Source organism: Salmo salar, chromosome ssa16 (assembly GCF_905237065.1).
Source record: "Salmo salar chromosome ssa16, Ssal_v3.1, whole genome shotgun sequence".
Lineage (NCBI taxonomy): Eukaryota > Metazoa > Chordata > Actinopteri > Salmoniformes > Salmonidae > Salmo > Salmo salar.
In genome coordinates, this window is record NC_059457.1 from 85,045,479 (window position 1) to 85,073,270 (window position 27,792).

At 44.3% G+C, this 27,792-nt stretch overlaps 2 protein-coding genes across 6 annotated transcripts in view; both read right to left on the reverse strand.

Annotated features, from left to right (window-relative positions):
- Positions 1-1,726: 1,726 nt before the first annotated feature.
- Positions 1,727-15,062, reverse strand: LOC106609067 (vascular endothelial growth factor D). Its single transcript, XM_045698293.1, has 6 exons — positions 14,363-15,062; positions 6,571-6,820; positions 5,387-5,577; positions 4,599-4,732; positions 4,398-4,516; positions 1,727-1,904 (listed from the first exon to the last, which is right to left on the reverse strand). Exons 1-6 carry the CDS (start codon positions 14,462-14,464, stop codon positions 1,768-1,770), a joined length of 933 nt encoding a protein of 310 aa, XP_045554249.1. The 5' UTR covers positions 14,465-15,062; the 3' UTR covers positions 1,727-1,767.
- A 1,171-nt stretch (positions 15,063-16,233) lies between these two features.
- LOC106609068 (pirin) overlaps positions 16,234-27,792 on the reverse strand; it is a 20,190-nt gene continuing 8,631 nt past the window's right edge. For 4 of the 5 annotated variants that reach the window (XM_045698301.1, XM_045698297.1, XM_045698302.1 and 1 more), the window contains 5 exons: positions 20,136-20,220; positions 18,507-18,551; positions 16,851-16,933; positions 16,702-16,768; positions 16,234-16,598 (listed from right to left, as the gene is read on the reverse strand). In XM_045698301.1, coding sequence (XP_045554257.1) covers positions 16,480-16,598; positions 16,702-16,768; positions 16,851-16,933; positions 18,507-18,551; positions 20,136-20,220 — 399 coding nt within the window. In that variant the 3' untranslated portion in view covers positions 16,234-16,479. The remainder of the gene's footprint in view (positions 16,599-16,701; positions 16,769-16,850; positions 16,934-18,506; positions 18,552-20,135; positions 20,221-27,792) is intronic. The other variant, XM_045698298.1, reaches the window with a different exon arrangement.

Here is a 27,792-nt window from a genome sequence, read left to right on the forward strand (position 1 = left end):
TGATCACATCAGAAAACACACACAGTCCTAATGAGAGGTGTGTGGCTGGTTGAAGCTTTCAACAAGCATTTCTATTCTGGGATCAGTTTTTAACAGTGCAACCCTGAGGTCATGCTCAGCATGGAGTCTGTTTCTGTACTTGTTTTTTAAGTATGCCAGAGTTGGGAACCATGACTCGCATCGGTATGTGGTGCCAAACTGGACCAGAACATCTACTGCTTTCTCAGTCAGGAAGGAGACCGCCTCCTGCTGTAGATGAGCAACCCAGAACTGTGTGTTTGGCTAAAAAAGCATCTTGCTTCAATCAGTTTATTCCAGTTCAGAATAAAAATGATTACTTGTATTTTAACAGCAACAGTTCCAACCTAGACTTGTTTTCACCAATCCTTTCTACAGTAAGTTGTACAGTAGGCCCGATCATTTTATCTTAAAAATGTACAGTACTGTAACTTAGGGTTGCACAGTAGCTAGCTAGCTTGCTTGGGCTAATATTAGCAATCTAACTAACGTTAATAGCTGTGTACAATGGAATTGTTTTAAAGGGAAACTCACATCTAAGTTCCTACTTTGAGAGATAGTACTCCCTTATTTCTGCTTACCTGTTATAAAATGACAACATTGATTTGCTAGTTGACTTACTTTTCCACTGTCGAAGCACTGTTTCCTGAAGCATTCTGCCCTGTTCTGAAAGAACTCCCTGGGTTTACCGTCATGTTGTGGATGTTTGGTCAGGATGTGTTGTTTTAATGTGTACGTTTTGAGAGACTCATTACTAAACACTTCCCCGCACAAAACACATTGTGGGCGCTCCTCGTTATTTCTCAAAGTTTGTATGAAACCAAGAGAGAGAAACTCATCGCTGTATTTGCGTTTAATGACGATTGAGCAGTCAAAAATGTATGGCTAGCTTGACTCCATTTAATGACAGCGGTGAGTGGCAACAACAAGTCATTGGCTGACAGCGCATCATCTGCTGCTGAACCACAGTGCTGCGTCGTGTGGGTCGCGGAGTGATCTTCAAGAAAACCGCAGAAACAAGATCCGGTAAACCGCGAACACACCGGCTTCTCCCTCTCCCTCGCGCAGCTGCGGAACTGACACCGCTGCTGAGCAGAGAGCGCAGTGAACACAGACCATTTGTACTTGGCCAAATCAATTCCAGTAATTAATGAAAAGGACAAACTGCGATTATATTTAGCAAAATGTTGGAAGCAATTATTACAAAAATATCGTTCTTTAGCGTAAAATACATGTTCAGTGCATAGAAATACCAATAATTTACATATGTAAAGAAAACATGTAAAGCTTTTAAAAAAAAAAACTTAACAGGGTCATGTATGTAGGTTAGAAAGATAAACTATTTTATTTGAAGTTAGATATATAAATAGCGATATAAATAAATTATGAACGTTTTCTCTGCTTCCAAACTTCAAAGCCAAGCAGATGTCAAAGGTTATATTCTTCTTAGTATCACTGGAATCTGTGGATCAAACGAATGGAAAGGTGTTATTACATGTGTTGTAATATGGCTGTTCAACCACGGTCTCTGAGGACCCAAACATTTCTGATGTACATCAGGTACTGATTCATTCAGACCTTGAACATCAGCTGAGTGGACTCTCTGGCCAAGTAATGGCATACATTTATCAATTTAACTACTATGAAAACGATCAAACTAACTAGTCAAAAGGGGTGTGTCTCAAGTTGCACTCTACCTGCAAGAGGCATGGTTGAAGTGCTGTTTGTTGTTAGCACAGGCAGTATGGTTCAGGTGACATGCAGGGTAGTATGGTCTGGGTCCTGGGTTAGGGTGGGCTGTGGGGACAGGATAGTGCGGTCTGGGACACAGTCACACCTGTCAACATCTATGTCACAGTCCACCGTTCTCATATTGGGTGAGAAGTCTGGAACAAACAGAGAAAAACATAGGAATGACTTAATATTACTACAGGGAGCAGACCAGGGAAAATGGAGCGAGAACAAAACAAAACATCAGAATAACGACTTCCTACAGAGGCTAAATAATTTCCTGAATAACACCCTGATTTAGGACACAGTGGTAGACTAACCTGGTTGTTTAGTGGAGGGGTAGGATACAGTGGTAGACTAACCTGGTTGTTTAGTGGAGGGATACAGTGGTAGACTAACCTGGTTGTTTAGTGGAGGGGTAGGATACAGTGGTAGACTAACCTGGTTGTTTAGTGGAGGGGTAGGACACAGTGGTAGACTAACCTGGTTGTTTAGTGGAGGGGTAGAATACAGTGGTAGACTAACCTGGTTGTTTAGTGGAGGGGTAGGACACAGTGGTAGACTAACCTGGTTGTTTAGTGGAGGGGTAGGAGACAGTGGTAGACTAACCTGGTTGTTTAGTGGAGGGGTAGGATACAGTGGTAGACTAACCTGGTTGTTTAGTGGAGGGATACAGTGGTAGACTAACCTGGTTGTTCAGTGGAGGGGTAGGATACAGTGGTAGACTAACCTGGTTGTTTAGTGGAGGGGTAGGATACAGTGATAGACTAACCTGGTTGTTTAGTGGAGGGGTAGGATACAGTGGTAGACTAACCTGGTTGTTTAGTGGAGGGGTAGAATGCAGTGGTAGACTAACCTGGTTGTTTATTGGAGGGGTAGGATACAGTGGTAGACTAACCTGGTTGTTCAGTGGAGGGGTAGGATACAGTGGTAGATTAACCTGGTTGTTTAGTGGAGGGGTAGGATACAGTGGTAGACTAACCTGGTTGTTTAGTGGAGGGGTAGGACACAGTGGTAGACTAACCTGGTTGTTTAGTGGAGGGGTAGGATACAGTGGTAGACTAACCTGGTTGTTCAGTGGAGGGGTAGGATACAGTGGTAGACTAACCTGGTTGTTTAGTGGAGGGGTAGGACAGAGTGGTAGACTAACCTGGTTGTTTAGTGGAGGGGTAGGATACAGTGATAGACTAACCTGGTTGTTTAGTGGAGGGGTAGGATACAGTGGTAGACTAACCTGGATGTTTAGTGGAGGGGTAGGACACAGTGGTAGACTAACCTGGTTGTTCAGTGGAGGGGTAGGACACAGTGGTAGACTAACCTGGTTGTTTAGTGGAGGGGTAGGATACAGTGGTAGATTAACCAGGTTGTTCAGTGGAGGGGTAGGATACAGTGATAGACTAACCTGGTTGTTTAGTGGAGGGGTAGGATACAGTGGTAGACTAACCTGGTTGTTTCGTGGAGGGGTAGGATACAGTGGTAGACTAACCTGGTTGTTTAGTGGAGGGGTTGGACAGAGTGGTAGACTAACCTGGTTGTTTAGTGGAGGGGTAGGATACAGTGGTAGACTAAGCTGGTTGTTTAGTGGAGGGGTAGGATGCAGTGGTAGACTAACCTGGTTGTTTAGTGGAGGGGTAGGATAGAGTGGTAGACTAACCTGGTTGTTCAGTGGAGGGGTAGGATACAGTGGTAGATTAACCTGGTTGTTTAGTGGACGGGTAAGATACAGTGGTAGACTAACCTGGTTGTTTAGTGGAGGGGTAGGACACAGTGGTAGACTAACCTGGTTGTTTAGTGGAGGGGTAGGACACAGTGGTAGACTAACCTGGTTGTTTAGTGGAGGGGTAGGACACAGTGGTAGACTAACCTGGTTGTTTAGTGGAGGGGTAGGATACAGTGGTAGATTAACCTGGTTGTTCAGTGGAGGGGTAGGATACAGTGGTAGAATAACCTGGTTGTTTAGTGGAGGGGTAGGATACAGTGGTAGACTAACCTGGTTGTTTAGTGGAGGGGTAGGATACAGTGGTAGACTAACCTGGTTGTTTAGTGGAGGGGTAGGAAGAGTGGTAGACTAACCTGGTTGTTCAGTGGAGGGGTAGGACAGAGTGGTAGACTAACCTGGTTCTTTAGTGGAGGGGTAGGACACAGTGGTAGACTAACCTGGTTGTTCAGTAGGACAGAGTGGTAGACTAACCTGGTTGTTCAGTGGAGGGGTAGGATACAGTGGTAGACTAACCTGGTTGTTTAGTGGAGGGATACAGTGGTAGACTAACCTGGTTGTTCAGTGGAGGGGTAGGATACAGTGGTAGACTAACCTGGTTGTTTAGTGGAGGGGTAGGATACAGTGGTAGACTAACCTGGTTGTTTAGTGGAGGGGTAGGATACAGTGGTAGACTAACCTGGTTGTTTAGTGGAGGGGTAGGACACAGTGGTAGACTAACCTGGTTGTTCAGTGGAGGGGTAGGATACAGTGGTAGACTAACCTGGTTGTTTAGTGGAGGGGTAGGATACAGTGGTAGACTAACCTGGTTGTTTAGTGGAGGGGTAGGATACAGTGGTAGACTAACCTGGTTGTTTAGTGGAGGGGTAGGATACAGTGGTAGATTAACCTGGTTGTTTAGTGGAGGGGTAGGATACAGTGGTAGACTAACCTGGTTGTTTAGTGGAGGGGTAGGACACACAGCGGTCGGCCATGCAGTCCCAGATCAACCCACTGGCACACAGGCGCCTGGAGTCCTCCGATTTAGAGAGCTGACGCATCGGAGAGCACCTGCAACCAAACACACAGCCTGGTTAGTGCTAAGGGTACGACTAGAGAGTGTGTGTGTGTGTATCTGTACATCTGGACTCACCCGTTCCTCCTGTGAGAGCGTATATGGGCTTGCCGTCGGATCAGGGGTGGTTCCATACACTTACACTCTGTGTGATTGGCTACCTTTATCAACACCGGCTCAGGTCCGTATTTGAATGGTATCACACTCAGCAGCTGCAGGACGAAAAGTGTCAGAACACATTAGTCCGTTTCTGGAGTCAGCGATCCATTTTGTAGAGAGAGCTGTATTTTATTTGACTCATTGATGGCCCAATGATGTGCAGAGTGTACATTACGTAGTCTATACGTACTGTATATATTCACTTTCTCCAAAATCCTTGTAATTTAGGAGCACTTATCATGATCACAATTGTGTTAAAATCTAAATCAGGGGTCCACAACTATAGCCCCGGGATGATTTACAGCGGATGGACAGGGGGCCGGAACATAATTACAATCATTTGTACACCGCAAACATCCCAAAAGAGGTTGTATTTGAAAATAAACATTATTTCATACCTTGATTACATTGAGACACGATTAAATATCAATTTTTTTATTAGTAGGAATACTTGGGAACAGATTTCCTAAATTAAACACATTTTTAGCTGAATTCCTGGTGAATTTAAAAGGTATTTTTTAGACCAAAAACTATAATCATATTTTTAAAAAAAAGATTTTTATTTACTAAAAACTTTGGGCCCGCGGGCTGCCTGTTGCCGTTGCCGACCCCTGCCAGAAATCATTGCCATTTATTAAGAATAATATTAATAATGCGTTTTATTTGTAATACACTTTCTAACAGATATTTAAATAGGAAATGCTCACTGTTTTATTAACATAGGCAGTACTTGTGTTTCTGCACGAGACACCCTCTTTGTTGCAGCATCCGTTACACCTGAAGACTGACACGCAGGGGGGCTTGAAGAACATGGAGGTCGTGGTGCCCAGTTCCTTTGCCACGTCTACACACGTCTCTCTGGGCATGCACTGGGTCTTCTGCCACTCATCGTCTATAGCTGATGATCACATACACACAACACCAACAGTTACACACAGAACAAAACTAATAGCCACTATAGAGACTTGCTTTGGGTACCGTCTGGGTACACTCACATTCTAACATCAAAACATGCATTAGCAACCTGGAATGAATGTCTTGGCTTTTGCTTGGAGGGTTAACATAGTCTCGAGAAGAGCCAGGGTTCAAACCAGTCTGTCACATACTTTATGAATATCTCCAGGGAGAACATTGAATAATGCCCAGCCTTTAGCTCAGAGGTCTAACACATTCTTGCAGTGCTGATAAGGGTATTTATATGCTTAAAGGTAATGATTAAAGGATTCCACCCTGAAACGTAACTATTAGTGATTATTAGTTTATGTAGCATGTATAATGAATAATTAAAGTACTAAACGTAAGTCCAATAAGGTTCGGTAGAGACATGTGAGGGAGAGAAATGTGTGAGTGTGTGTGACTAAGGAGATACCGAGAACAATTCAACTGTGTATGACCTGACCTGACTAGAACTTTGAGAAACTTACGATAGGACAGGGAGTCCTTTCAAGGTTCCTCTGATCTCGGGGGAATGGAACTGTCGGCTTGGTTGTGATAAACAGTGGTGAGAACTATGGGGAAACTCATCTACTGTTCGTGTGTGTGTATGTGCATATGAGTTATAAAATGGATGTCTTTGTATTATGGACTTCAGAGCGCTCTCGTGAATAAACTGTACGAACATTTTGCATAAGCCGAGTCCTTGCCTAATTATTATTAAACCCAGGGTCTTACAAACCTCGGGGATTGGTCAAATCTTATTGATTGTTAGTTATTATCATTGGGATTGAAAATTCTCCTGACAAGTACACAGTAGACACAGATATTGAACCCACATACCTTTGAGTATCCCGAGGCTGTAGGAGCCAGTAGCATATCTCAACAAACAATACCAAAGCTTTAGCTTAGAGAGCCAACACAGTTTTGAGGAGACCCAGGTTTCGAACCCACATACCTTTGAGTATCTCCAGGCTGTAGGATGCTACAGCGTAGCGCGTGGAGCGGTGTGACCCAGATCCAGCAGAGGAGGAGGAGGAACGGTGGTTGGGCGGCTGAGAGGAAGAGGATGAGGGAGACGTTTCCAGGTGTTTGAGTTTTAGACGACACTTCCACAGCTTCCAGTCAGGGAAGTCTGTCAGCATGAGCAGCTCGTCCAGACTGGAGGCCGAACGCACATCCCTCTCCCACTTCTCCTGGTTGATCACCTGCAGGGAGGAGAGGAGGAGGACACAAATCATTTAATGATATATGTTGTTTTAAAGACAGGATAGAAAATAAGCTCCAACACGCTGGTAAAGTGTTGGTTAACATTGTCAGTTGGTTTGTGAGAGTCAACCGTCTCACCACAAGAGGGCAGCACTCTAACATCCAAGTCAGGATAAACTTTAGATGCCATTGAGGCTGGCTTAAAAGGACTGAGCTGATGATACATGCAAGTCAGTCTGATTCCTCACACACATATCCACCTCTGACTGTGCAATTATTGCCCAAAACCAGGTCCCACAGACCATTAACAGCTGTCCTGGGATTTAAGATTTAAGACTATCATAATTTAGATTACAACAGATACACAGATGCTTCTGTGTATTATAGTACTACAGTATTATAGTACTACAGTATTATAGTACTATGGTATTGTAGTATTATAGTACTACAGTAGTATAGTACTACAGTATTATAGTACCACATTATTGTAGTATTATAGTACTACAGCATTATAGTACAAAAGTATTGTAGTATTATAGTACCACAGTATTATAGCACTACAGTATTATAGCACTACAGTATTATATTACTATAGTATTATAGCACTACAGTAGTATAGTACCACAGTATTATAGTACCACATTATTGTAGTATTATAGTACTACAGCATTATAGTACAAAAGTATTGTAGTATTATAGTACAAAAGTATTATAGAACTACAGCATTGTAGTATTATAGTACTACAGTATTATAGTACTATGGTATTGTAGTATTATAGTACTACAGTATTGTAGTATTATAGCACTACAGTAGTATAGTACTACAGTTTTATAGTACTACAGTATTGTAGTATTATAGTATTATAGCACTACAGTAGTATAGTACCACAATATTATAGTACTACGGTATTGTAGTATTATAGCACTACAGTGTTGTTGTATTATAGTACCACAGTATTATAGTACTACAGTATTGTAGTATTATAGTACTACAGCATTATAGCACTACAGTACTGTAGTATCATAGTACAACAGTATTATTGTACTACAGTATTATAGTACTACGGTAATGTAGTATTATAGCACTACAGTATTATAGTACCACAGTATTGTAGTATTATAGTACTACAGTATTATAGTAATATAGCACTACAATAGTGTAGTACACAGTATTATAGTACCACAGTATTATAGTACTACAGTATAATAGTATTATAGTACTACAGTATTATAGTACTACAGTATTATATTATTATAGTACTACAGTATTGTAGTATTATAGTACTACAGTATTATAGTACTGCAGTATTGTAGTATTATAGCACTACAGTATTGTAGTATTGTAGTTCTACAGTATTATAGTACTATGTTTGTAATCATTACTTCTTCTCATTCCCATGACTGTTTATAACTGGGATGAGAGGAGGCCCATTGTACCCCAAATTCACAGTAGATCCCCTGGCATCAGCCCATAGACAACATAACAGCTGGAAATGTGGAGTTGGCTGGGGTGGCATTAAGGGGTAGTGGGGGGCAGGAGTTCCCAGGGTCCACCTGTTGAGGAGCTCTAGGAGCTCTGAGAAGACAAGCTTCCTCCTTCCCATGGAGCAGAGGATGGAGGAGAGACACAGAATATTAGGAGACCTAGCTACTGTTTCCCACAGAGACAAGCTTACAACTGCTGCTGCACATGCTACTACAGATAACAAGCAGGTAGGTCACAAACTAACAAATATACAGTACTACTGCAGATAACAAGCAGGTAGGTCACTAACTAACAAATATACAGTGCTACTGCAGACAACAAGCAGGTAGGAAAATCAGACCACCATAATTCAGAAACTTGTGTTTCTGTTTCTCTCAGTGCCCTACAGGCCAACATGGAGAATGGGAACAGTCACGTGTACAACTCCAAACACATTGGAGGAAACCCCTCTGAGTCTGGTATTACAGCTGACCAGTCCTATGGAGCTGTGGCTTCTACCCTGCCTCCACTTATAGTGTTCAAATAATATTTACACAAAATTCACTCTGCACACTATTACCCAAAAAACTAAGACATTACATTATGACTGTGTTGGTGTAATGTATATATAACAACGAAATGTTGCAATTAAATTGTCTATTGTTGCCAATTGTAAAAGTAAAAAATCATAATAACCTTTTAAACATTTACAATATAAAAAGGGTGCGGTCAGATTTGTTGAGAAAGACAAATAGCGAGGGAATAAGGGACTTCCATTCATTTATGAGACGGGAAGGGAAACCCACAGAACAGATGGAAAGTTTAATAAACGACGGAGAGGAGAGGAGAGGAGAGGAGAGGAGAGGAGAGGAGAGGAGAGGAGAGGAGAGGAGAGGAGAGGAGAGGAGAGGAGAGGAGAGGAGAGGAGAGGAGAGGAGAGGAGAGGAGAGAGGCCGGGTCAGAGGCGAGGCAGAGAAAAGGACTGTCATGCAATATAAAACTTGTCAAACAGAAACGGTTTGCTTTAATTTCTTCCAGTCGTTGTAACGACATGAGCCGCCACTGATCTGTTCAATATGTGAGGATAGTGATGTTAGGGTGCAGCTGGCTGCTTCCTCTATGTGAGGATTGTGACGTTAGGGTGTAGCTGGCTGCTTCCTCTATGTGAGGATTGTGACGTTAGGGTGTAGCTGGCTGCTTCCTCTATGTGAGGATTGTGACGTTAGGGTGCAGCTGGCTGCTTCCTCTATGTGAGGATTGTGACGTTAGGGTGTAGCTGGCTGCTTCCTCTATGTGAGGATTGTGATGTTAGGGTGTAGCTGGCTGCTTCCTCTATGTGAGGATTGTGATGTTAGGGTGTAGCTGGCTGCTTCCTCTATGTGAGGATTGTGATGTTAGGGTGTAGCTGGCTGCTTCCTCTATGTGAGGATTGTGATGTTAGGGTGTAGCTGGCTGCTTCCTCTATGTGAGGATTGTGACGTTAGGGTGTAGCTGGCTGCTTCCTCTATGTGAGTATTGTGATGTTAGGGTGTAGCTGGCTGCTTCCTCTATGTGAGGATTGTGACGTTAGGGTGTAGCTGGCTGCTTCCTCTATGTGAGTATTGTGAAGTTAGGGTGTAGCTGGCTCCTTCCTCTATGTGAGGATTGTGACGTTAGGGTGTAGCTGGCTGCTTCCTCTATGTGAGGATTGTGATGTTAGGGTGTAGCTGGCTGCTTCCTCTATGTGAGTATTGTGATGTTAGGGTGTAGCTGGCTGCTTCCTCTATGTGAGGATTGTGACGTTAGGGTGTAGCTGGCTGCTTCCTCTATGTGAGGATTGTGACGTTAGGGTGTAGCTGGCTGCTTCCTCTATGTGAGGATTGTGATGTTAGGGTGTAGCTGGCTGCTTCCTCTATGTGAGGATTGTGACGTTAGGGTGTAGCTGGCTGCTTCCTCTATGTGAGTATTGTGATGTTAGGGTGTAGCTGGCTGCTTCCTCTATGTGAGGATTGTGACGTTAGGGTGTAGCTGGCTGCTTCCTCTATGTGAGTATTGTGAAGTTAGGGTGTAGCTGGCTCCTTCCTCTATGTGAGGATTGTGACGTTAGGGTGTAGCTGGCTGCTTCCTCTATGTGAGGATTGTGATGTTAGGGTGTAGCTGGCTGCTTCCTCTATGTGAGTATTGTGATGTTAGGGTGTAGCTGGCTGCTTCCTCTATGTGAGGATTGTGATGTTAGGGTGTAGCTGGCTGCTTCCTCTATGTGAGGATTGTGATGTTAGGGTGCAGCTGGCTGCTTCCTCTATGTGAGGATTGTGACGTTAGGGTGTAGCTGGCTGCTTCCTCTATGTGAGGATTGTGACGTTAGGGTGTAGCTGGCTGCTTCCTCTATGTGAGGATTGTGACGTTAGGGTGTAGCTGGCTGCTTCCTCTATGTGAGGATTGTGACGTTAGGGTGTAGCTGGCTGCTTCCTCTATGTGAGGATTGTGATGTTAGGGTGTAGCTGGCTGCTTCCTCTATGTGAGGATTGTGACGTTAGGGTGTAGCTGGCTGCTTCCTCTATGTGAGGATTGTGACGTTAGGGTGTAGCTGGCTGCTTCCTCTATGTGAGGATTGTGACATTAGGGTGTAGCTGGCTGCTTCCTCTATGTGAGGATTGTGACGTTAGGGTGCAGCTGGCTGCTTCCTCTATGTGAGGATTGTGACGTTAGGGTGCAGCTGGCTGCTTCCTCTATGTGAGGATTGTGACGTTAGGGTGCAGCTGGCTGCTTCCTCTATGTGAGGATTGTGATGTTAGGGTGTAGCTGGCTGCTTCCTCTATGTGAGGATTGTGACGTTAGGGTGTAGCTGGCTGCTTCCTCTATGTGAGGATTGTGACGTTAGGGTGTAGCTGGCTGCTTCCTCTATGTGAGGATTGTGATGTTAGGGTGTAGCTGGCTTCTTCCTCTATGTGAGGATTGTGACGTTAGGGTGTAGCTGGCTGCTTCCTCTATGTGAGGATTGTGACGTTAGGGTGTAGCTGGCTGCTTCCTCTATGTGAGGATTGTGACATTAGGGTGTAGCTGGCTGCTTCCTCTATGTGAGGATTGTGACGTTAGGGTGTAGCTGGCTGCTTCCTCCATGTGAGGATTGTGACGTTAGGGTGTAGCTGGCTGCTTCCTCTATGTGAGGATTGTGACGTTAGGGTGTAGCTGGCTGCTTCCTCTATGTGAGGATTGTGACGTTAGGGTGTAGCTGGCTGCTTCCTCTATGTGAGGATTGTGACGTTAGGGTGTAGCTGGCTGCTTCCTCTATGTGAGGATTGTGACGTTAGGGTGTAGCTGGCTGCTTCCTCCATGTGAGGATTGTGACGTTAGGGTGTAGCTGGCTGCTTCCTCTATGTGAGGATTGTGACGTTAGGGTGTAGCTGGCTGCTTCCTCTATGTGAGGATTGTGACGTTAGGGTGTAGCTGGCTGCTTCCTCTATGTGAGGATTGTGATGTTAGGGTGCAGCTGGCTGCTTCCTCTATGTGAGGATTGTGACGTTAGGGTGTAGCTGGCTGCTTCCTCTATGTGAGGATTGTGACATTAGGGTGTAGCTGTCTGCTTCCTCTATGTGAGGATTGTGACGTTAGGGTGTAGCTGGCTGCTTCCTCTATGTGAGTATTGTGACGTTAGGGTGTAGCTGGCTGCTTCCTCTATGTGAGGATTGTGACGTTAGGGTGTAGCTGGCTGCTTCCTCTATGTGAGGATTGTGATGTTAGGGTGTAGCTGGCTGCTTCCTCTATGTGAGTATTGTGATGTTAGGGTGTAGCTGGCTGCTTCCTCTATGTGAGGATTGTGACGTTAGGGTGTAGCTGGCTGCTTCCTCTATGTGAGGATTGTGACGTTAGGGTGCAGCTGGCTGCTTCCTCTATGTGAGGATTGTGATGTTAGGGTGCAGCTGGCTGCTTCCTCTATGTGAGTATTGTGATGTTAGGGTGTAGCTGGCTGCTTCCTCTATGTGAGGATGTGACGTTAGGGTGTAGCTGGCTGCTTCCTCTATGTGAGGATTGTGACGTTAGGGTGTAGCTGGCTGCTTCCTCTATGTGAGGATTGTGACGTTAGGGTGTAGCTGGCTGCTTCCTCTATGTGAGGATTGTGACGTTAGGGTGTAGCTGGCTGCTTCCTCTATGTGAGTATTGTGATGTTAGGGTGTAGCTGGCTGTTTCCTCTATGTGAGGATTGTGACGTTAGGGTGTAGCTGGCTGCTTCCTCTATGTGAGGATTGTGACGTTAGGGTGTAGCTGGCTGCTTCCTCTATGTGAGGATTGTGACGTTAGGGTGCAGCTGGCTGCTTCCTCTATGTGAGTATTGTGACGTTAGGGTGTAGCTGGCTGCTTCCTCTATGTGAGTATTGTGACGTTAGGGTGTAGCTGGCTGCTTCCTCTATGTGAGGATTGTGACGTTAGGGTGTAGCTGGCTGCTTCCTCTATGTGAGGATTGTGACGTTAGGGTGTAGCTGGCTGCTTCCTCTATGTGAGGATTGTGACGTTAGGGTGTAGCTGGCTGCTTCCTCTATGTGAGTATTGTGATGTTAGGGTGTAGCCGGCTGCTTCCTCTATGTGAGGATTGTGACGTTAAGGTGTAGCTGGCTGCTTCCTCTATGTGAGGATTGTGACGTTAGGGTGTAGCTGGCTGCTTCCTCTATGTGAGTATTGTGATGTTAGGGTGTAGCTGGCTGCTTCCTCTATGTGAGGATTGTGACGTTAGGGTGTAGCTGGCTGCTTCCTCTATGTGAGGATTGTGACGTTAGGGTGTAGCTGGCTGCTTCCTCTATGTGAGGATTGTGACGTTAGGGTGTAGCTGGCTGCTTCCTCTATGTGAGGATTGTGACGTTAGGGTGTAGCTGGCTGCTTCCTCTATGTGAGGATTGTGACGTTAGGGTGTAGCTGGCTGCTTCCTCTATGTGAGGATTGTGACGTTAGGGTGTAGCTGGCTGCTTCCTCTATGTGAGGATTGTGACGTTAGGGTGTAGCTGGCTGCTTCCTCTATGTGAGGATTGTGACGTTAGGGTGCAGCTGGCTGCTTCCTCTATGTGAGGATTGTGACGTTAGGGTGCAGCTGGCTGCTTCCTCTATGTGAGGATTGTGACGTTAGGGTGCAGCTGGCTGCTTCCTCTATGTGAGGATTGTGACGTTAGGGTGCAGCTGGCTGCTTCCTCTATGTGAGGATTGTGACGTTAGGGTGCAGCTGGCTGCTTCCTCTATGTGAGGATTGTGACGTTAGGGTGTAGCTGGCTGCTTCCTCTATGTGAGGATTGTGACATTAGGGAGTAGCTGGCTGCTTCTTCTTAAACCAGACAGACAAGGAGTTTTCTTTTCCCGCTTCTGCAATTTAGACCCAGGGGAAAGCATGGCCCAAGGGGAGATAGCGAACAAGAGAGAGGAGAGAGCGAACGAGAGGAGAGAGCAAAGAAGAGCAAGAGAAAGAGAGAGAAGTGATTGATAATTTAAGAAGTTCAAACGCTCCTCTCCAGGTCAGTGAGATCTTGTTACCGGTGACGCTGCATTTGCACTTCCAATACATTTGCTCCATTTACATAAGAGGCACACACACACTGCTCATTAGACCATGTCAGCTCTGATCTTCATGGACAGCTCACAGGTGGTGTGTGTGTGTGGTTTCTCTACGCCCCCTGCCAACTGGTCAACACTAACTTTATTAGCTCACATGGTGAGTTGTAAGGAGAGTTGATTCAGTTCATAAGAACATAAAGATGGACTCAAACCTGGTGTCTCCAGTGGGAGACACATGTCTGCATTTCATGATATACTGGTCATTAATAAACAGCCTCTTGATGATGATGATTGTGCATTGAATCCACAGAATAAGAGCCTGAGCAGAACATTTACATAACTTTTTTGTCATTTAGCAGACGCTCTTATCCAGAGCGACTTACAGTAGAGTGCATTCATTTTATTACATTTTTTTAAATACTGGCCCCCCGTGGGAATCGAACCCACAACCCTGGCGTTGCAAGCGCCATGCTCTACCAACTGAGCTACAGTGGGATGAAACAGTGCCTGGTCTGGACATGAAACCATACAGGAATGAAGTGCATAGACACTGGACACTTACCCTGAGAGAGCTGGGATCATCTTGAACCTTTTTTGGCATTCCCAAGTTCAACTTCACCAACACCAGCATCATTCCAACACTTGCAGCAAGCATACTCTGCATCCTCTGGTTCGATGCTGTATCTCAATCTCTTCTGTGTTCAAAGTTCTCCTTCTGTCTCTGTACGGTCAATTTTCAGTCTCTGGACAGACTGTTCTATAACAGAGAGACGTTTCTCTAACGGGTAATCCTCTATAACAGAGACGTTTCTCTAACGGGTAATCCTCTATAACAGAGACGTTTCTCTAACGGGTAATCCTCTATAACAGAGACGTTTCTCTAATGGGTAATCCTCTATAACAGAGACGTTTCTCTAACGGGTAATCCTCTATAACAGAGAGACGTTTCTCTAACGGGTAATCCTCTATAACAGAGACGTTTCTCTAACGGGTAATCCTCTATAATAGAGACGTTTCTCTAACGGGTAATCCTCTATAATAGAGACGTTTCTCTAATGGGTAATCCTCTATAACAGAGAGACGTTTCTGTATTGGGTAATGCTCTATAATAGAGAGCAGAGCCAGAGGAAGGAGTCTCCTCACTACAGACCAGCCCCTCTCAGACCGGCGCTGACTCCTCAGACCACACACAAGCTCCTGTCACGTTCCCCGTGGTTACAGACACCTCTCTCTCTCCCTGGTCACAGACACCTCTCTCTCTCCCTGGTCACAGACACCTCTCTCTCTCTCCCTGGTCACAGACACCTCTCTCTCTCCCTGGTCACAGACACCTCTCCCTCTCTCTTTCTCCGTCTGGTCACAGACACCCCAGAGCAAATGGAGCAGCTAAAGAGGATTTAAAACACCTCTACCTCTACCTCTGTCATTCTCACTCCCCCCAACTACACACAGCAAGGACACTTAAAGTTTCACTTAGTCACTTGAGACTGCCTCAAGGACTCTTAAGACTGTCTCTATTGGTCCAACTATAAGCAAGGACTCTTAAGACTGTTTCTCTATATTTTGCCTGTCTTGACTATCCCCTCTCTTCTCTTCTCCCCAGTTAGTCCAGACCTCTTCAGAACTCATTATCTACTGTGTCTCAGCCTCTGCGTTAAAGGGCCTGCTTGTCACAGCGAGCGAGCACGGCCCCACACTTAGTTCCCCTTCTTCAGGGTTGAGAGGGCTGTCTGTCTGTCTGTCTCCCTGGCTCTGTCTGTCTCCCTGGCTCTGTCTGTCTCTCTGTCCCTACCTTTGCTGCCTGGTTCTGTTTGTCTGTCTGATGTTGCCTTGCTCTGTCTCTGTAAGTCTGTTCTGTCTGCCCCTGCCTTGGCTGTTAAATCCAATGCCACTGTATTTCCACAGAGTTCAGCTTATCTGGAGCAGCATGAACATGTGTTTTAAATGTGATCCAGACCTCAGCTACGCAGCATGGATACATGGGCCAGAGAGGGACGCTCCCACCCTCCACCCCACCCCTATCCCAGCCCAGCCAAAACTCACTTCCCACTGGGCAGAGACTTCATTTCAACATCTAATTACGAGGAAACAACATTGATTCAACCAGTGTGTGCCCAGGGGTTTGATTGTCTGCGGGGGGAGGGATGGAGGGAGAGGAGAAGTGATAGGGAGGGAGGGAGGGAGGGAGGGAGGGAGGGAGGGAGGGAGGGAGGGAGGGAGGGAGAAACAGGAGATGTGATAGAGAGGAGGGAGGGGAGACCCGCTGTTTCGCAGCATGAGACATCATTCTGCCAGATGCAAATGGCCTTGAAATGTGAGACGTGGTTGGTTTCCCTCCTTCCCGTAATGGATACTTGCATCTCCTCTGAGGTCTGTCTAAAGACATAATGACTGGAACTAATCAGTGGTTCCATTAGATAGCTTCTGGAGACATCACGGCAGGATAGTTTTATTGAGGTTGAATTAAAAGTGCCTTTTTCATCATTTACATTTCAGTTTAATGGCTTGGAGGCACAGTGACAAAACATCTATTTCAGAAGAAAAAAAATCTGTATAAAATGAGAACTTAATGATTTAAAAAGAGACAAACACACATCAAGCTGGTTCATTATTAAAATACACTTTGGTCACATGACCATAACAAGACCTATAACATGATTATAAGATGTCTGCTGATTCTTAGAAGGAATCCCTGATCTTAGACCTCCAAGCCTTAGCCCTCTCGAACCCATTGGTCCCTGTCCTGTAGTCTCTGACTGCCTGGTTGATCTCCTCTTCCATGTTCATCACAAACGGACCTGGAGAGAAAGAGGAAAGTGTAGTGTGTCGCATTACACAAGGACAATCCAATATTGTGGTAACTGACTGGAGTTCAGTAATGTAAAGAAATTAAGGTCTTACCATGTTGGACCACCGGTTCATTGATCGGCTGTCCAGCAATCAAGACAAAATGGGAGACCTCTGATGTCTGGAGAAAGGAATTTGAGTTGTAGTGAATTTACAATTCCTGACAACTGTGTTAGAGTCTGTAAGAAGCTCAGACAGCCTACCTTATTTTCTACTGCTATGCAGTCTCCATCATCAAACACTACGGTGCGATGTGGCTCCACTTTCTGCTGCTCTGCCTCTGGGCCTGAAAGAGCAATGGAAAACAGAATAGAAGTCTACAGATGGTCCCTGGGATGAAAACAAGATTATTACCTCAAAACAAATGGCAACAAAACAGCTTTCATTTGAGGATTTCTGTCAGATTTGAACCCGAGACAAACACTGGAATCAAGAACCAAAGAAAATGTGCATTTCCTCTTCATCTGACATGGTTAAGTCTGCTTCCGTTGTCTGAATACTACGGTCAAAAGAAATGCTGAAACGCCAAACGCTTCAAGTTGTGGTGGATATATTTATCAGACACAGCTGTGCTGGATTTGCCTTACAGACTACACTCTGTCGATTCAGTGGCATCTCCGTTCAAACCCACCTTCATCTTAGTTACAGCGAACGGCTCAACTTTATTCTGGTTTCAAAACATCTGTCTACAATTAAAAAGGAGCTTTCCGTGAGATCCTACGAAACAACGATTCCATTTAATCAGATCATAATGCAACTTCCTGTAGAAACAAATATCAACTATGTATGAAATGTAACAAAACCCCTTTCTAAATGAGTGAAGAGCGTTAAAAAACTCCTTCTCACGCTAGCTAACATCTATCATAATGAAAATACAATTCCTCCTACTCAAATATGTGCTTCCCATAGACAAACAAAAGAAACGTCAAAAAACTTCAGCATAAGGACATTTTTACACGTGAAAAAGGACAGGCCTAATGTGTCCTGTATAGACAAACACTGTAGGGAACAGTTCAACTCTGTATAGCAGGACGTCACAGGACTGTAGGGAACAGTTCAACTCTGTATAGCAGGACGTCACAGGACTGTAGGTGAAACCATTTGTTACAGGTATAATACCATAAGACATACATCTATGGCTTGCGTCCCATATGGCACCCTATTCCCTACATAGTGCACTACTTTTGGCCAGGCCCCATAGGGCACTATATAGGGAAAAGGTTGCCCTAGAACATGAACCACAACATGAAGGGTTCCAGTGTGATTGTGTCTCATTCCTAAACCATTCCTAAACCATTCCTAAACCATTCCTAGAGTTGTTATTGGCTTCAGATCACAAGGCTACATCCCAATGTTGACATGACATCCCAGAGAGGACGGTGCAGAGGAAGGGAAAATCCCAGAGAGGACGGAGGAGAGGAAGGGAACATCCCAGAGAGGACGGAGGAGAGGAAGGGAACATCCCAGAGAGGACGGAGGAGAGGAGGAAGGGAACATCCCAGAGAGGACAGTGGAGAGGAGGAAGGGAACATCCCAGAGAGGACAGTGGAGAGGAGGAAGGGAACATCCCAGAGAGGACGGTGAAGAGGAAGGGAACATCCCAGAGAGGACGGAGGAGAGGAGAAGAGGAAGGGAACATCCCAGAGAGGACGGAGGAGACGAGGAAGGGAAAATAAATAAATAAATGCACCTGCTCTGTTTGATTGTCCCTCTCTCTGGACGAGGGACAGCAACAAGATGCTGAGTGTTTCTGAACCCCTACCAAACACAACACTGTTCTGGATGACCATCAACAGGCTGCAGGGCAGTTAGGACCTAATGGAAAACTGTTCAAGAGAAACTAAATAGAGGAAACTCACAAACACAAACAGATCCTGCCAGTGTGTAGATAAACGAGGTCCATCCTAGCAGAGACGATAGAAAAACTGTTGTTTTGGGCTGGCATTGATAATGCATTTTGTCACCTCATTAACAAGTTAACTGCCACAGTATACACAACAATCATGACATTTATAAAGCGTCATATTCTAAATGATGTGACTTGGTGGGGGAGTCTGACCACTTGGTATACCAACGTCTTGCCATGTGAGCTGTGGGCCATAACACTGAGATGGTCTAACATCTAATCCACCATAGGGCCCTGTAGTATGATGACGTGGGAGCCATCCATTCAACACACCAACACTGACTGCGTGTACACACACACACACACACACACACACACACACACACACACACACACACACACACACACACACACACACACACACACACACACACACACACACAGAGTAGAGTAATGGACTACTTAACGTCTTACGTACTATATGTGATCATTCAACACAGCACCACTGACTCCATAGACAACAGGTATGGTAACCATTCAACACAGCACCACTGACTCCATAGACAACAGGTATGGTAACCATTCAACACAGCACCACTGACTCCATAGACAACAGGTATGGTAACCATTCAACACAGCACCACTGACTCCATAGACAACAGGTATGGTAACCATTCAACACAGCACCACTGACTCCATAGACAACAGGTATGGTAACCATTCAACACAGCACCACTGACTCCATAGACAACAGGTATGGTAACCATTCAACACAGCACCACTGACTCCATAGACAACAGGTATGGTAACCATTCAACACAGCACCACTGACTCCATAGACAACAGGTATGGTAACCATTCAACACAGCACCACTGACTCCATAGACAACAGGTATGGTAACCATTCAACACAGCACCACTGACTCCATAGACAACAGGTATGGTAACCATTCAACACAGCACCACTGGCTCCATAGACAACAGGTATGGTAACCATTCAACACAGCACCACTGACTCCATAGACAACAGGTATGGTAACCATTCAACACAGCACCACTGACTCCATAGACAACAGGTATGGTAACCATTCAACACAGCACCACTGACTCCATAGACAACAGGTATGGTAACCATTCAACACAGCACCACTGGCTCCATAGCAACCACACAGCACCACTGACTCCATAGCAACCACACAACACCACTGACTCCATAGCAACCACACAGAACCAGACTCCATAGAGAACAGGCAGGGTGACAATGGAAACCAAGCCAGTTGTATAAACTTTAGAAGACTCCCAACCCCTGGAGGACTTCTGTTTGTCACAGACAGTAGATAGCAACTCTGTCCCACCACAAACCAACGTCAGGTACAGTACAGTTCCCAGAATTAGAAAGCGTGTGTCATACAAACCACACAGCACTTAGCTAGGGTTTGAGTTGAAAGGTTCTGCTAACTTTACTGAAAAGGTTAACAGATTTAGTGCCAGATTTTGGATGAATGGAGCACACAGAACACTATAGCTACAGAAGGCCAAGCTCTGGTCCATGGTGTTACATGCAGATTGAGCCTTCTTCAAGGAGCACGTAACGCCCTGGACCAGAGCCACAGAAGGCCTACTCAGTAAAGATGGTTTTTACCTGAAGGAACTGGTTGTACATGCTTGGATCCTCCATCCAGCTTGAAGTCCAGATACAGTGTTGGAGTCCTGGTGAAAATCTTTGACTGGACAAAAAAAAAGGACAAGACATTTATAGTATTTCTGAGTTTCATTGACCCCCAGGCAGCACCCCACTCACTGAGTCCTCTCATGGACATGGAGTGTTACAAAAAATAGCGTTTATTGCTGTATGTTATTTATGTAAATTCTTTGTCTGTATACTCTGTCTGCAAATTGTGAGACAGACACCTAGCACCCTGATCTGTTGGTGTTACCTTTCCCACTTCCTCTTTTAACACCTAGCACCCTGATCTGTTGGTGTTACCTTTCCCACTTCCTCTTTTAACACCTAGCACCCTGATCTGTTGGTGTTACCTTTCCCACTTCCTCTTTTAACACCTAGCACCCTGATCTGTTGGTGTTACCTTTCCCACTTCCTCTTTTAACACCTAGCACCCTGATCTGTTGGTGTTACCTTTCCCACTTCCTCTTTTAACACCTAGCACCCTGATCTGTTGGTGTTACCTTTCCCACTTCCTCTTTTAACACCTAGCACCCTGATCTGTTGGTGTTACCTTTCCCACTTCCTCTTTTAACACCTAGCACCCTGATCTGTTGGTGTTACCTTTCCCACTTTCTCTTTTAACACCTAGCACCCTGATCCGTTGGTGTTACCTTTCCCACTTCCTCTTTTAACACCTAGCACCCTGATCTGTTGGTTACCTTTCCCACTTCCTCTTTTAACACCTAGCACCCTGATCTGTTGGTGTTACCTTTCCCACTTCCTCTTTTAACACCTAGCACCCTGATCTGTTGGTTACCTTTCCCACTTCCTCTTTTAACACCTAGCACCCTGATCTGTTGGTGTTACCTTTCCCACTTCCTCTTTTAACACCTAGCACCCTGATCTGTTGGTTACCTTTCCCACTTCCTCTTTTAACACCTAGCACCCTGATCTGTTGGTGTTACCTTTCCCACTTCCTCTTTTAACACCTAGCACCCTGATCCGTTGGTGTTACCTTTCCCACTTCCTCTTTTAACACCTAGCACCCTGATCCGTTGGTGTTACCTTTCCCACTTCCTCTTTTAACACCTAGCACCCTGATCTGTTGGTGTTACCTTTCCCACTTCCTCTTTTAACACCTAGCACCCTGATCCGTTGGTGTTACCTTTCCCACTTCCTCTTTTAACACCTAGCACCCTGATCTGTTGGTGTTACCTTTCCCACTTCCTCTTTTAACACCTAGCACCCTGATCTGTTGGTTACCTTTCCCACTTCCTCTTTTAACACCTAGCACCCTGATCTGTTGGTTACCTTTCCCACTTCCTCTTTTAACACCTAGCACCCTGATCTGTTGGTTACCTTTCCCACTTCCTCTTTTAACACCTAGCACCCTGATCTGTTGGTTACCTTTCCCACTTCCTCTTTTAACACCTAGCACCCTGATCTGTTGGTGTTACCTTTCCCACTTCCTCTTTTAACACCTAGCACCCTGATCCATTGGTGTTGCCCTTCCCACTTCCTCTTTTAAAGGGCAATTCCACAACTTTTCAACCTCATATTCACGTGATGTTTTCGCATATGTAGACACTGGTATGGTGCTGGAGACAATAAACATGAGGTTGAAAGTGGAGGAGTTGCCCTTTATCACCCGCAAAATAGGAAGAGTCATAGGAAGTCATAAGGATAGACTGTGAAGAGGCCACGGCACGCCAGCTCTACTGTGAGGGAAGACTAGACTAGCCCTACTGTGAGGGAAGACCAGACCAGCCCTACTGTGAGGGAAGACCAGATCAGCTGTACATACGTGAATGTTTCATCCTCTAGACTAGTCCAGGTTCCAGTCAAACTCAATGGGCAGTCTATCTGTCTGACCTGTATTAACCCCTGTTGGAAGTCATTACTCCGTAACCCTGTCAGTCAGCGGCAGCCCAAACCCAGCTGTATTAACCCCTGTTGGAAGTCATTACTCTGTAACCCTGTCAGTCAGCGGCAGCCCAAACCCAGCTGTATTAACCCCTGTTGGAAGTCATTACTCTGTAACCCTGTCAGTCAGCGGCAGCCCAAACCCAGCTGTATTAACCCCTGTTGGAAGTCATTACTCTGTAACCCTGTCAGTCAGCGGTAGCCCAAACCCAGCTGTATTAACCCCTGTTGGAAGTCATTACTCTGTAACCCTGTCTGTCAGCGGCAGCCCAAACCCAGCTGTATTAACCCCTGTTGGAAGTCATTACTCTGTAACCCTGTGTCGTGTCTTTGGGGTACCATATAACTGAAGACATGTTTATCAATTAACTCCCAGTAATTATTATCACGCGATTAAACTGATTAATCGTTTAATTGTAATTAACTAGGAGATCGGGGCACCAAGGAGAATATGCAGATTACAAAGCTATAATTTTCCTAATATAACTTTCCTGTATTATAATATTATATTCTATTATAGTATAGGCCGATTATCTTCTGGTTTAAATGGTGTATTTTACCTCGTGTTCAGTCTCATTCCAAACGTCGTAAATTGTTGTATCTGCACGAACCCAGTCTTTACTAAAATCATCCATACATCAATTGTCTTAAAATCATGTATTTACTACACTAAGTAATTAACAGAAAACATATAAACAGTAATTATCGTCACAAAGGATTGGTAGAGGAATGTGCCCTTGTGGGCTAAACAGGCAGGTCGGCCTGTTGAACAATGGATCATAAAAGGTCAGCTGTGGCACACAGAGTTCATTAATATTAACAATTGATATGCTAATCCTTTGCACATGAACGCTCACTCATTCGGGAACAATTGCAATCAATATATATTTACGCTCAGTGTGTCATTGGGATCCTTGTTGGAGAGTTTTGTCCGCGTTCTCTCTTTCTCTCTCTCTCGGTTAGAATGGATCTTTCAGAGCAACATTCATTAATGTCGTCATAGAATGAATGTTTCGTTGGTCTTCGCGTTCGATGATATAATTTACTTAGCTGCAGACTAATAATTAATATCAAAGACTTGTTCTTATTCTGTCGGTATCAATAGTCTAAAAGTTAACCACGTGGTATGGTTCACTTTCAGTAGAGGAATTGGATGGTAAAACCTATTGGCCATGGAGTGGAGGCCTGGTCTAAAGAAATGTAAATCAGGGTGGGTTTTATAGTGACCCTTGAACAGGCTTGTCAAATGACACCTGGTCCTGTATGTGTCCCTGGGGGCGTGCCTATGACTGAGTTAGACTTGGTTACAGAAATACAATTCTATCACATTACATCAGTACATAGCATCTCAATGTATTACAAAAGCTTTATCCTTATTAATACATTCTATACAACCATTATGATGCAAGTCTCAAGCTGAGGCTATTATATAAACAGTTTTATGGTAATATGGCTATATTGTCTCTTCTGAGTATCACAAAATTGTACCAAGCATACCAGTTCGTAGCTGGATTCTTCACCAATCTTCCATACCTTCTCCAGAACACACATGTCGCTTGGCTCCCCAATTCTGTGAGTTGGAAGAATTTCCTGTGTCTCTCTATGGGCCATGTGGCCAGAGACTCTCCTGGAATTTTAGAGTTTTTACAACCCTTTCACACAGGGCCTGGGTTGGGGGGAAGGTAGGTTGGGTGGTGGTGCAAAAGGGAGGGGGTCAACTGTCCTCCCTGTACCAAAAGAGGCCAACGTCATGACACCTGTCAGTCAGCGGTAGCCCAAACCCAGCTGTATTAACCCCTGTTGGAAGTCATTACTCTGTAACCCTGTCAGTCAGCGGCAGCCCAAACCCAGCTGTATTAACCCCTGTTGGAAGTCATTACTCTGTAACCCTGTCAGTCAGCGGCAGCCCAAACCCAGCTGTATTAACCCCTGTTGGAAGTCATTACTCTGTAACCCTGTCAGTCAGCGGCAGCCCAAACCCAGCTGTATTAACCCCTGTTGGAAGTCATTACTCTGTCTCGCTGTCTGTATCCTCTCCCGTCCTAGAGTAATTCTACCACACAGTAAATTATCTGGGTTCATATCCTGGTTTAAGCAGTTTAGGTGTTGATGTAGTGTTACTTTGTGTTACTATGAACAGACTGAACGCCCAGCTGGTATTGTGTTTTAAGCTGTTGTTAAAAAATACTGTTGTTGTTGTTGTTAAAAAATACTGTTGTTCAATCAGGGTGTTAGCCAGTGTTACCTAGTGTTGATTTTTCAGTGTAACATTTCTAGTGTTGATTAAGGTGTTAAAGTAGCTCTGTAAGTGTTAAACACTCATTGGTTTAGAAGAAACCCAGTGTTGGTGTTAATACCCAGTGTTGAACTAAAACCACACCCATCATTATCATATTTCCCAGCATGCTCTACTGCAGTTAGATTTTTTGAATTGTTTGTTTCAATATCTATGTTTTGAATGTACATTGATTAATTCATTAAACGTAAATAACATACATTTTTCTAAACTAATCCAATATGTTATATTGATTCACTGCACCCATTACTGAAATGGTTGATCCAGTTTAGATGCTTAAGGTATTCTCATACCTTAATCTTTCCATCCCGGCAGTCATTCTGAATCAGGTTGCAGGTGAATAAAAATTCTAAATGTTGGATATCCCCACTCTGGCTAGATTCCAATAGGAATTACACATCACTTTGCAAGCCAGCATACTGTGATTTGCAGGCCTACATTTTTCCTGTAAACCATGAGTTTCAGGCCACTGTATTATGGTAAAACTAAGCCCTCAAAAATAAGGTCTTATGAATTATGTGTTGTATTGTGTTAAATAATACAATTGTAATGATAACATAATTGCTTAGGATCTCACTTGGTGAAGGCCACAGGACAGAAAATGGATGAATGCAACAACCATAGCTGTGTTTGAATACCCATACTAACATACTGTAAATGACATACTTAATGAGTATATATACTACATAATATTAGTTCATTTTAATATACTGTAAACAAACGGTATCCTTTCAGTTGAGTGTAGTAGCGCTTCGCCTGTCTACTGGAAGTTGATGCTGTTGCTATGTAACTTCTTGCTAGTTTGTTAGCATAGATAACAAATTAATAGCTAGACATCTTATGACCTCATTAACAATGTCCATTGAGAACGCACAAAGACTATACCACTTAGCTAAGCTAAGAATGAAGTGAATAATCAAGTTAATAAATGTTGGGTAACACTCTTAGTGTTTATTTAATATTGAAGAATATGCTGTGAAGGTATCAGTGAACACCATAACAGTGTAACTTTAACACTGAGTTAGTGTAACATTTTAATGCCACTGGTGTTGGAAAGTATCAGTGTTAAAAGGGCAACACTTTGAAAAGCGTTAATTCAACACTTTCTGTCTGGTTCTCATATAAACACTTAAAAAGTGTGAAATTGAACAACCACAGTGTGTTTTACCAATCAAATTTTGCTGTGCAGCTATCCCACCCAGTCCCAGCTCAGTCCCACCCCCAGCCCAGTCCCAGCCCCAAACATTTACATACAGATAACTGCCAAAATGAAGGAAACACAAATGAGGAATACAAAGTATATTGAAAGCAGGTGCTTCCACACAGGTGTGTTTCCTGAGTTAATTAAGGAATGAACATCCCATCATGCTTAGGTTCATGTATAATGTGTGTGTGTCTCAGTCACCAGATCTCAACCCAGTTGAACACTTACGGGAGACTCTGGACCAACGCCTGAGACAGCGTTTTCCACCACCATCAACAAAACACAAAATGATGGAATTTCTACTGGAAAAATGGTGTCGCATCCCTCCACTTGTAGAATCTACGTCAAGGTGCATTGAAGCTGTTCTGGCAGCTCGTGGTGGCCCAATGACAAAACACTTTATGTTGGTATTTCATTTATTTTGACAGTTACTTGTCTATTACCCTGTTGGACATCGTTAGCCTCTCTGCCTGTCTGTAGTGTCAACCCCTGCCCTATAGTAACCAGAGGCAACCCGATCCCAAGTTGGGCCCGTTTCCCAGCTTCAACACATTTTCATCTGTAAAATGACAAACCTTATAGACGTCATTAGAAACTCTGTCTGTCAGTCTCCTCTCCTGCCCTAGAGTAACCCCAAACCCAACCGGCCCGGTCAAATTTACATCCGAAACATGACAAACCCACTTACTCATTTCCTGTCTCGTCTAACTCAGCAGACAGACACAGAAAAAATAAGGAGGGGTGAGAAAGAGGATGTAATTGCCTGCAAACGTCACATGATGAAGCTGAATGTCTTGTGGTTGGTTGGGATTTCTGGCGAGGCATATCTAGGCCTGAGGCTTTCAACATCTCAGTCATTGTTTTGTATAATGTTTTCTGGCTTGATATGGGCAAGACCCCAGCACGTCATATCAACAGCCGACACTAAGTATTCATTCTGTATAATACAGTGACAACGGAACAATGATGATGACAATGATGGCGATAATAAACTCCCCCCCCTCTTCATCCACTGTGGTTTTGGACCTGTGATTACAAATGCGTTACTTTGTAGGGTGACAAATATAGAAATCTATTTTTAGTCGTTTAAGTTTATACATGTTCTTATGGCTGTTTGTTCTGACTTCCACATGACATCAACCAGCGTTTCCCATATATGCGTTTAGCAGCGGCACACTGCGGTTGCTAATTCGTGGACGCCACCAAAAAATATATCAAAATAATAAATAATTTGACCATCCCGTGGTGCACCGCTGCTATGCGCATATATGGGAAACACTGGTTGATGTCATGTGGAAGTCAGAACAAACACCCAGAACTTGTATAAACTTAAATAACTAAAACCCAGATAAAATATGTAGAAAATATAATAGAGCAATATATATTTTTTTTAAAGATTACCTTTGAGAACTAACAATCCCCAAAAGAAAAATGTAACCGTCAGGGAGAATCTAAAATGTAAAAAATATCATGTCATGGGGCCCCACATTGATTTTGTTATAATGTTTGAGTCATTCAGATAGCATAAGAACAAGGCATAAGCCACGGCAAAATGTGTAGAATTGAAGGAATTTTGCTTTAAAATCTTCTCTTAGCCTTATTGCACATTTTTTAAATGGCATGAAATTAGCTTTAAAAACAGTTCAATGTTCTCTCTGCCCCACAGCAAAATGTATAAATTGCAGGAAATTTGCTTTAAAACAGCAGCAGTTTGTCTCTGCGGCCAAGAAGAGGGCCTCTAAAACTGCACCACTGGCCACACCTACTACCACCACCCAGGGTTATGGTTAGTATGGCGCTCCTGACCTGTACACCCAGGGTTATGGTTAGTATGGCGCTCCTGACCTGTACACCCAGGGTTATGGTTAGTATGGCGCTCCTGACCTGTACACCCAGGGTTATGGTTAGTATGGTGCTCCTGACCTGTACACCCAGGGTTATGGTTAGTATGGCGCTCCTGACCTGTACACCCAGGGTTATGGTTAGTATGGCGCTCCTGACCTGTACACCCAGGGTTATGGTTAGTATGGTGCTCCTGACCTGTACACCCAGGGTTATGGTTATGGTTAGTATGGTGCTCCTGACCTGTACACCCAGGGTTATGGTTAGTATGGCGCTCCTGACCTGTACACCCAGGGTTATGGTTAGTATGGCGCTCCTGACCTGTACACCCAGGGTTATGGTTAGTATGGTGCTCCTGACCTGTACTC